We start from the raw sequence: 11,159 nt of genomic DNA, 5'->3' as shown, positions 1-11,159 counted from the left end.
TAAAAGATATATATGGCATTAAATATCTCAATTTGAATGCAATTTAAATACTTACTGTCATTACCAAATTTCGAGCTACATTTACGATTTTCTGATACTGCCACAGTTGACTAACCCATGACGATATTTATAATGGTAGGACCTGAAACGTCCTATTTCTTTCGTCTCTACCAAGCTAGCCGCAGCCATGAGGTAAGCTACACGTTTGTCATTTAAATGTGTGTTTTTATCCAAAGCAAGACGTTTTTGAAGTTGTAGGCTTTATTATTAAATGCAATAGGGTCGACTTGAATTCTATTCGACTTTGAGTTAAGTCGATTATGTCTACCAAAAAGCGTGTAGCACGGGGCCTGTGTTGGTGTGCTAAGCTAATTTAGCCAAATTAACATGTCACAACATGTTACTGAGACAGCGCAGATCCTTAAAGGCCAATCAGCTGGCAACAGTGCAGCTTTTAGCGTTTTTTGCCAATATTAGTCGAACAAATTGGACATTAGTCAGTTTAATTAATTTAAGTAGCTATTACAGTGAAACATCATAGTTAGCCAAGGTACTGTTTTCCTCGCAATAGCGTTAACTTACCAGTGTGTCCTCACACTTGGCTTTTGCGATAGTATTTCTGCATGTTAGGCTCTTTAAAATAAGTGTTTGAAGGCAAACTTTACGACAGGCCCAGGGGACAGTCTCACACTCTTTCAAATGAAAATACTGCACACCTGAGCATCACAGTAATCAGTCTGCCACCTCTTACCAAACCCGATGAGCGACTAACATTACCCGGCAGCTCATCAATAATCGCAGCTTTTATTAAACCTGTTAGGTCTTGTGACCTAAAATGACAGTTACCCAACTGTACTTTTGAACATTTATTACATACAGTTCAAGTTTTTCTTGGAAGTGGGAATTGTGTGTATACACTTAGGTGTTTTGTGTGTGTACTATAATTTCTAAGTATTTTTTCATTTTCTCATTATTGTTGTATTTGTTTTGGTTTTGTAAAGTCCAATTTGGAAGCTGAATTATACTTAAGGTATTCTTTCTCTGAGGATTGAATTGCACAGACCTCAGTGCTGAGAGTTGATTTGTGCAAGAAGTTAAAAATGTCATAAAAAATAAAATGACATACTGATACTAGCTGACACACACACACACACACACACACTCTCTCTCTTTATTATGTGTAAGTTAATAGCAAATGTTAAAGGTCCCTTGCACTGTTTGTCTCACATATATTGTAAAACTAATATGCCAGCATGCTCAGGCTCCAGAAGCGCTTGGCGTCCAGCGTCCTGCGCTGTGGCAAGAAGAAGGTGTGGCTGGATCCAAATGAGACCAATGAGATTGCCAATGCAAACTCACGTGAGTTGCTAAGGTTGAAATAGAAAGTTCTCTTTCTGTATGTTTGTGTGGTTTAGGTCCCACAGGCCAGCATCTTCTTATCATATTGTATTTGTGTTACAGGCCAGCAGATCCGAAAACTGGTGAAGGATGGACTGATCATCAGAAAACCTGTGACGGTTCATTCCCGTGCTCGCTGCCGCAAGAACACACTGGCACGCCGCAAGGGACGTCACATGGGTTATGGTGGGTTATGTCCCTTTTTATTTTTCCTAATTTCGTTAAAACCGCCTATCTGCCTATTGTTTAAATTTGCTTTCACAGATCCAACGTTTATCACTTTTGCATGTCTTTGTTTGTTTTTATTTGTGTTGAATCCTGCAAATGGAAGTTGTTTGCTAGTTTGTGAGCAAAACTGCAACTTAATTCTTAAATAATTAAATTAATTATGATTAAAAAACTTCTCCCGCCCAGGTAAGAGAAAGGGTACAGCCAATGCTCGTATGCCAGAAAAGTTGTCATGGATGAGGCGCATGAGAATCCTGCGCCGTCTTCTCCGTCGCTACAGGGAGTCCAAGAAAATTGACAGGCACATGTAAGTGCAAATTTCAGTTTTATTTTCAAGTTTTAATTTCAGTTTTAGGAAGAGTTATCTTGCATTGAGACGCCTTTTCTGTTCCTGTAGGTACCACAGTCTCTATCTGAGGGCGAAAGGTAATGTGTTCAAAAACAAGCGCATCCTGATGGAGCACATCCACAAGCTGAAGGCAGATAAGGCTCGCAAGAAGCTCCTTGCGTAAGTTGCTCTTTTTAATCACGGTCTTTTTTTAATCAAAAAAATGATAATGATTTTCCTGCCATTGCTGAATAACCAATTTCCGTCTTTCCCACACAGTGACCAGGCTGAAGCTCGCCGCTCAAAGACAAAGGAGGCCCGAAAACGCAGAGAAGAGCGTCTCCTGGCCAAGAAAGAAGAGATGATCAAGAACTTGGCAAAGGAGGAGGAGAGTTCAAAGAAGTGAATTTAAACAGGTTTTTGTCTCAGATTGTCAGATTCCTCTTTTTCTTGCAAATAAATTTGGATAAAAGAGTCCGTCATCGTTTGGTGGTTATTACTCTGTCTTTGCGTTAAAAAAGAATCCGAACAGAAGCACGGCTGAGGCTGTCGGTTCGGTAGTGAAGTGCAGTGAGCTCACCTCAAAGCAGTAACTTTTGACAGACAGCTTTTGTTATAAAACCTTTGTCTTTAGAACAGAAGTTACAGTTTTTTGAGCCTTAATTATTATCATAATTTATAACAGTGGCTCTCAACTTGCCCATGATGCAGTTCCCTGCTGACTGTTTATTAATTCACAATTTGAAAAAAAATCTATTCACATTGGGAACGAGTCAGAGAGTGACAGCAGTGTTGACAACTCTTCCAATGAAAGCAGCAAGCACTTGTTCCAAAAGCTGCGAAGCCTCCAGATTATGTCACACGGCATGGTAGCATTGGCTCTCATAGTATAGACCATAGTGCATTGTGCATCAACATAACCATAGAAACTCACAAAAGACCTCCCATGGTGGGTAGCGTCCCCTCTCCTCCTGCTTGTCCCACATGTACTGCTGAGCTGCGAAAAGAAGGGGAGAGAAGTGACATTATTGGGAATTAGTTACAATATTATATTTTTTTCTTTTTCTCAAGCGGTCTGAATAGGTTGCTAAATTTGGCAGTAGTCACTTTTTAGAAATAAAATCGCTAAGAGGGTCTGAAAAGTTGCAAAATCTAGTGAGGAAGATGCCAAGTTGTCAACTGTCCCTCAAACCTCGTGTGAGGGGTTCAGGGAGGGATATGTTTGAACCCTGAATATCCTAAAATCCTATAAATGCTCCTGTAGACACTTGACCTGTGTGGGGTAGCTGCATTTGGATGAGTGAGGACAGCAAACATTGAAAGGTTCAAAACAGGCAATTCATATACTGTATACTGATAAATATTAATGTTTGTTTATTAACGGGCCCTGGCCTCCTGTCTCGTTTATAGGCTACCTGTGCAAAAAGAGGTGAGAGAGGCTGCTTTTTAATTTTTTTTTAAATATGGCAATCTATTCTGGAGAGCTGTCTCAGCATGTCTATTTCTTAGGTTAGTATGATAGGCCTGTCCTTAACGTACAGTGACACCACACTGCGTCCATGTGTTAGTGTCCTCAACTGTCCAACAGGTGGCAGCAGAGCTCCAATATCAAATTCTACCATAACATCACAGTCTACACTCATTTCACTCCTCCAGATGTTTTGACACTAAAACATGTCTACTGATTTAATAACTGCTCAGATCTATTTTGCCGCTCATCTCAGAAGCTTCATCAGTTTCATGAACCGTATTCAGTCACATTTTAGCTCCGTATTCACACCAGTGGACTGCTGTGAGACTCAAGGCTGGCAGTTTCTTGGCAACAAAACAATACTACATAATATATAAGTGATAAATAGTGAATAATTGAATCATTCATCTTGTATTGCATACAGTTATGCCCCTAAATTATTTGATCCTTGCTGTTGACCATTATCCAGCCTCTGAGAAACTTGAGTTAATGCTTCTTTTGCTCTATATTAACCTTCTGTGTGTATTTCTTGGAAGTATTGGCAACTGTGTTGCCACTCTGCATGATATGTATATATATATATATATATAAAGCCAACCAAGAGTACTGCATGAATATAGATATATATATTCATGTACTCTTGGTTGGCTATAATAATAATAATTATAATAGAGCTGATTAAACACAGAACAGAACAACTGTGTGTGTGTCAAACAGGAATTGTCCAAATGTTTTTCTTTAAATGCTTTGTAACCCATTTTCAGTCTTTACCTTTGTGTGTGTTTGCCTGTCTTAATGTGTGTGCCGGCGGGCATTTCATCCATGACTCATCGATTTATAACTAACTAACTAACTAACTAACAGTGTGAGCTGTCATTCGATATCAGCCACTTTGAATTCCGCTTGTGTTGACTGCAGCTGACACTGATGCAAAACCTCAGAGAGGCGAAAACACAGCAGACTTTGTCTTTTCATTGTGGAAAAATTGAAGTTGTTAATTGCTGACATACAGATGAACCCAAATCATAATGATAAACTGCTCAAGTCGTCTCATTAATAAATGATGCAGCTATTAATTTATAGATTATTTTTCTCATTAATAATTTTTTGCTTTTCCTGAAGGCAAGCTGCACAGCTCCAACAACCACTGCATATCACACCTTTGTACAAACGTTGGCCACTCTCCAGCTTACAACCACTGTCAGCCACATTAAAGTCGAGCTGCTGACGCTCCAGTCATCAAGTCATTTTCACTTCTTGCTCAGGACTTGAAGGATTCCTTCTTGAGTGCTCTCTGGAGAAGGTGTGACTGAAGTGTTTGCACACGCAGCTGTCGCTAACCAGGACAGACAGGCTGCTGTGTGTGGCTATCTGTGGTTATAAGAAAGAGAGTTTGGGGGATTCACCTGAAGTTGATTTAAAGCAGATGATAACTCAGTCACTCAGATCATATGTGAGTGGAACTGGGGTTTTAATACCTTGACTTTAAATGAAGATTTGCTATGGATGCATATCCTAATGACATACTATAGTCAGGGACTATTTAGTCCCTGACTATTTAGCAGAGGTGTAGACTAGAGTCACATGACTTGGACTCAAATCAGATGCAAGTCACAAATTTGATGACTTTAGACTCCACTTGACAAAATCAGATAAGACTTGCACCTCGACTTGGACCATAACCCCAATGAGTCGTGACTTCTTTTGGACATCAGCCTTTTGATTTGAAAATACTAGGTACATTTCCCCAAAGACTTCAAGGTATATGATTTAGACTTGAATGAATCCTTGATTGATTGAAATGAATCCTTCAAGGCCTGAGCAAGAAGAGACTTGCCTGTCGTGACTTGGGACTTGAGTGTTAAGACTTAAGACTCACCCTTGACTTGCAAAACAATGACTTGATCCTTCGCTTTTTAGACTTTTGGACCAAGAACTCAAGAGATGAACATCCTTAAGAGTCCAGTGCGTATATTTAGGGGCATCTGTTGGCAGAAATGGTATAATGTTAATAACTATGTTTCCATTACTTTACATTCACCTGAAAATTGTTACCTTAGAATGAGCCGTTTACACGGAGCGAGTCCTCTTCCACAAACTTCGCAATGTGTTGTGTCTACAGTAGCTCAAGATGATACGACAAATTGCGTTTTCACATTTTTGTGTTGGCCGCCACAGATCTCCTGCATGCCTTTTTGCCCTGTAGAGTTCAACAGAAGATATTTTATCCACAGTTTCTGCTTGTGGATCATGCACCATCATGCATTAAACAAGAGGATGCCAGAGCTTTAGAGGCTGGCAGCGAGGAACCCTCATGTTTAAAATCTGTTTCAAAGGCCTCGAGGAGCTGGGATGAAGGCTTATAACGCATACTGCATCTGTTTACTTTAATATCTTGATTTAATTACACCATACCTTAACATACTTTTACTAAAATGAAATTTAAATGTATGTCATTACAAAACTGATCTGCTATATATATAAAACATATTTAAAGACAAAACCATCCATGTCGATAAATGTGCGATCTCCAGAGAGATGTTGAGGGGATCGCTGAAGGGGAAAACAGGCTTTGTGCTGCGAGGCCATTTTGTAGCTCGGTTAATGTATTTCTTCATTACCAGGAGGCACTCCTATTTCCTGAAGCGTGAGCCTTAATGGGATTAGATAAGGAGAGGAATATGAGATGAAACGAAGCAGTGCTCTTTATTACAGTTGGCCTTCAACCCGGGCAAAACAAATGGCAAATGCTCAGAAGTTCAGGAGATCTTCAATAACAATTTAGGTGAGGAGATGAACGTAATTACCGGGAGATTATTTTTTGAGATATTTAAAAACGGTTATCTAACATTTCAAAGCATTACCCTGCACTTGACAGTTTAATGACCTCCTTTGCATTGAGCTGTCTCTTTTCTGTGGCGCTATAATGAACTGCTGGTCGTCCAATCAGGTATCGTGAGACCTTTGAGGATTTACAGGGGTCCTGGAGGATGGATTTACAAATGTCAAGTTTAATGTGCATAGGATCCAGCTGTAATCCCAACCTGACTACACGGTCACCTGCACTATAAAGTGACACTATTAACCCCATCCGGCTCTGTCAGTCATTTTTATCTACCACACAATCGTCTATTTTGATTTTCTCTTCCCTCACCTCTATACGTGGAGAGATATAACAACATCATACAGCACGGGAAGGATTCAGGAGGGTTTATTCTGTCTCATGTGTGTCTCTTTCAAGGGATGACTGAAAGACAGATTAATGGAGCTCAGCGATACAGATCACAGATCTATTGAGCAGCCAGCGCTGTCAGATCTTACGTCCAGATAGACGCCTCAGCCCTGTCGTCTTAAAAACAGATCTTGCGCTTTTACATTATAACGCTTATCACACCCAGGCGCTGCTGCTCAGTACTAAAGCACAGCTGAAATCAGCGGCATCCCCAGAAATGCTTCATAGGGGTGGCTACTGAAAATATTGGGGTCAAACACCAAAACCAAAAGCTGAAATTCAAGAATTACTATGCAGTTAAAATATATAGGCTAGTTGAAAACTATGTCAATATGGGAGTTAAGGAATTGCTTGCTGTGTGTTTTGCTGATGTGTTTTTTTTCTCTTATTTTACAGATAAATTTGCTACTTATCTGATTTGCATGCACTAATACTGTAATGTAGCTTAACTTTGGAGCATAAATTTCCCCTTTTCCTGACAAGTTAGCATGACATGACTGGTACCAATGGATGCCTTAGGTTGTCTAAGTTAACGGGATACCACTATCTTCACACTAGCAGGTAACAGTTTTTAAGCCTTTAAAACCTGAGCAAGTGGGCTTGATTTCTTTCAAAAAAAGGGAATGATCTTGTTTCAGATAAATGTTTCAAAGTGGCAGCTTTCTTTCAACCTCTTTGCTTTTATGTTCTCTTCTACGATTTACACTGAAAATAAGATAATTCAGCAAGCAGTTACTGATCTTATTGTGAAATTCTCATATAAATAATTACTTAAAATATTCAGAATTTGCATATGGTTAAAATCCAAGTCAACTAAAGTCAGATAAAGAGTAGATCCCCAGTAACTTAAACCACATTTGATTGACAGAAATTATTCTTCAGAGCACTCTGCTGATTTGCAATGAGTATTTAATGCAACCTTGCTGCCAATTCACAATGCTTCGACTTTGCTGCGCCTTCCGCTCCCTCTCTCTGCTTAGGGCGGTTATTTAACATTTTAATTTCACCCCTCAAAGACTGTTAAAGTGGTACAAATACAGTTGTCAGTTATGATTTGGAAATGTACTGCCGCAGCGTACAGTGAGAACAGACAGAGCCTAGCAGCAAACCAAACACAATGAATCAATACAGCTATAGGCAGCGGCAGAGACAGCAGCAAAAAGAATGCTTCATTTAATATTAAATGAGTCAGCTATGCTCATTCGTCAATAACTGATTAAAATGCTAAACAAATCTGTTTTCTGCTGCTTGATCAGATGATGATTCATTTTCTCACTTTTAGCAAGAAGTGTGTGAAATTTAATTAATATATTCAGTGTTTGGTTAAAACATGCACAAGGATTTTTTTCTTTTCCAGACCAGCACTCAACTCCTCACATTAAACTCTGCTATACATCCCTCTCCATAAGGTGCATGCTACAGAAAAAACAAGAAAGGAAGAGCTACAATTCATATACATTGTATGCAAGAAAACAATAGATGCAGTTTGAAATGTGAACACAACAAGGATAAAAAGAAAAACAAGCCTCTGAGGAGATGGGAGACAAGAGTGAGGGTTGAGGAAAAGAACAGAATCAGTAGAGCTGAAGTTCAGGAAGAAGACAACATGCTGTACATCATCATCAAGGTGAGGTGGCAGCAGGGTCAAGGGTACAAAAGTAACAACTGCCTACAAATGGCTGCAATTTCAAGAACTTTATTGTGATGTTCTGAATAGATGGCATGCTTGAAAAGTCATTTCGGTGAGAGATGCATGTGTCCGTTACGTTGTAAACCACATTCCACTCTACGCAGTGAGGACAGTTTTCTCTCTGTGCTCCATATCAATGTCTAAGACAGAGATACTCAATTTGTTCTGCTTGGGGGCCACATTGGCAAAATGACAAGCGACCTAAGGCCAGTTGCAGAAAATCCAGGATGTTAGGACATTTGTAGGATTTTAGGACATTTCCAGGATGTTAGAACATTTCCAGGATGTTTGAACATTAATAGATTTTAGGACATTTCCTGGATTATAGGACATTTCAAGAATTTTTGGACATTTCTAGGATTTTAGGACTTTTCAAGGATTTTAGGACATTAGGGGCTTAGCTAGGAACTCTGGCGAGGGCTGCTGGTGATTCTCCACTGGCGCTTTTTTTGATGCTGTTTTTTTATTCAGTTTGGCACCTCATGCGTACTAAAAGTACAAAAACAGTTCCCAGTGTGAATCAAGATATTTCTTACTGTGAATTCGAAAATGGTTGGGGGGCCATCCAGCACCCTGTTGGCCCGCAGGCTGGAAGTTGAGTATCGCTGATCTAAGGAAATAAAAAATAGTTTTCCCAGTATTTCACACTGTCTTCATCTTTTTGCTCTTTTCCTCCCTGTCCTCTGCTACCCTCCTTCTCAAAAGCTTGCATTTTCATTTGTAAAAACATCCCAAGCAAGGCAAGACTTATTACCAACTCTTTCAGCTGATTCTGCCTTTTCCATCTCTCTATTCGTCATAAAAGAGCTGTTGACTTGGGCGGCGAGCAGAGAAAAAAGTAGCTTCAGCTGATAGCAAGCAAAGCAACTTTAGCAAAACAGAACAGCCCCAATCTCCATTCTCTAATCCTTGAGCCTTGAAGGCAGAAACCCCAAAGTCTGTGACACACTTCAAATTGAATAGATTAGTTTAGCCTATCCTCTTCATACCAGGACAGGGCGTTTCACAGGGTCCTTTATGGGATATATGACTAATTTTAGGGCTTGACTGAATAGAGCCTACTGTGGGGGAAACAATAGACTGCTGGAATTGGAATAGTGTCTGCTCTGCATGAGGGTCTATACTGTATATGGGCAGAGAAAAGAGCTGAGGCGGAGAAGCTGAAAAATTAATATCTTCAGATCCACAAATGCACCGTAATATGAGCCGTGGGGACAGAGTGCGCAAAGAAAACCTGTTCAGTGAATTTCCAATCCTTTTCTTAGCGACTTAATGGATTTTGAAGTTCGCTTTCAAGATTTTAGAGCATGTTGGATTGGGAAACCATTTAAGGGCAGTGAGGACTGAGGTTGGGGAGGTGAAGCGTAAAGAGGACCTGTGGCAACACACTCTTCGATCATGTACGCCTGAGAGGAAACACACCGCTGTAAAGAGAATCTGAAAGAAAAGGTCTTCTGTGAAGTACTCAGTTGACTGCAGTTTCTTCCAGGCGCATAGGTTTGGTTTCAATATTAGGGTGGGAATTGAGTCTTTGTCCAGGACACTTCTTCTGGTGATTTTTATTTGCACCAATTTATGCCTTTTTTGCACCAATTTATGATGGGAATGTATTTAATTTTGTCAAAATAAAACTTGTACGTAATCCCCATGTTTTTTATGTGGTTAGGTAGCTTTTAATCACATGAAAAAAAGAAGAAAACTTGTGGCCCAAAAATCCTTTTTCCCAGTCGACCGCCATTGTCAAAGAAACGTCTGTGAAGCTGTTGATAGGATACCTCGAACTGCAAACAAGGTCAATTGTGACTTATTTAGTTACACATTTTTTAACCATGGAGGTTTTATGTTCGTAAAACTTTCTTCGAGCCGAGAAAAATCTCTGACGTCATCACAATGCAAAGTCTATGAGCTGAGCGGGAACTTGGAAGTGGAGCCAGTGGGAGAGAAAATACTGCACATATTCAGTGGGTCACAAAGTAAAGAAGTAAGAAGTAAACCTGGAACCAAAATAAATTATAAGCTATATATGTATTTCATTTTCAATTATAAATGTTTATAAAATGAAGGTAAATCAACTGTTACACTGTTTGGCTAACTAACCTTGAAGCTTCACCCCCTTTTTTCTTAACTTTACTGTTTCTATAATATTCTCTGCTTTACGTCACCTTCAATAAAAAGTCCTCATAATCATTATTATGTTGGTAATATGCTACAATATATCGTCCACAGAGGGAGGTACACTACTGTGTGCCAGATAGAGTAAATGTGTAACCACAAAGCATTACGTAACTAGGAAACCAGGACACTTGCGTGACAAAAGAGTATTTACTTAATAATTAGGGAGACAGAAACTCTGTCTTTAGAGTGTGTTACTAATGCAAAGTAGCAGCTTAGTGTGAAGATAAATCACCGCAGGTCCTGCAGTCCGTAACAAGCGTGGACACTAAAGCAAACTAACCCTTCCTGATCTGAATAAAAGCAAGCAGGGAAATGCATTAAAAAGACTCCAGCTAAGAGGCACATTCCTCATGACCTTGTCCCTGGTGCTTGACCTCCCTTGATTTTCATTTTGCGTCAGAGTCAAGAGGCCAACAATAACATCAAAGCTACATAATGGCCAAAGTGGTCAGCACTGATGAACGGGTACGTGGGGTGAAGTGCTGCAGAATTTATTCCTGTTGCAGTGAGGAGTTGTGGATTGAAAGCACTGAGAGCAGGTGTGGAGGTGGGCTGGATTTGCAAGACGGGAACTTTGTGTGTTGTGTTTTCTTAAGGTGTCGTGGGCTTAATTCAAAGAAACATCTGTGATAATCCA

At 39.8% G+C, this 11,159-nt stretch overlaps 1 protein-coding gene across 2 annotated transcripts; it reads left to right on the top strand.

Moving 5' to 3' along the window:
• Positions 1 to 61: 61 nt before the first annotated feature.
• LOC121958722 (large ribosomal subunit protein eL19-like) lies at positions 62 to 2,431 on the top strand. Of its 2 annotated transcripts, none has more exons than XM_042507823.2 (6): positions 62 to 192; positions 1,253 to 1,359; positions 1,462 to 1,584; positions 1,813 to 1,933; positions 2,024 to 2,134; positions 2,234 to 2,431. In XM_042507823.2, the coding sequence occupies exons 1-6, from the start codon at positions 188 to 190 to the stop codon at positions 2,358 to 2,360; spliced, it is 594 nt and encodes a 197-aa protein (XP_042363757.1). In that variant the 5' UTR covers positions 62 to 187; the 3' UTR covers positions 2,361 to 2,431. The 2 variants fall into 2 exon arrangements, with proteins under 2 accessions (XP_042363757.1, XP_042363758.1); XM_042507824.2 differs by having other exon boundaries at positions 173 to 192; positions 1,262 to 1,359.
• The last annotated feature ends 8,728 nt before the right edge of the window (positions 2,432 to 11,159 follow it).

The sequence above is a fragment of the Plectropomus leopardus genome, chromosome 19 (genome assembly GCF_026936395.1).
Source record: "Plectropomus leopardus strain MGB_pleo_1.0 chromosome 19, ASM2693639v1, whole genome shotgun sequence".
Classification (NCBI taxonomy): domain Eukaryota; kingdom Metazoa; phylum Chordata; class Actinopteri; order Perciformes; family Serranidae; genus Plectropomus; species Plectropomus leopardus.
Note: the sequence above shows the minus strand (reverse complement) of the source record. Positions and strands in the feature narration are given on the sequence as shown.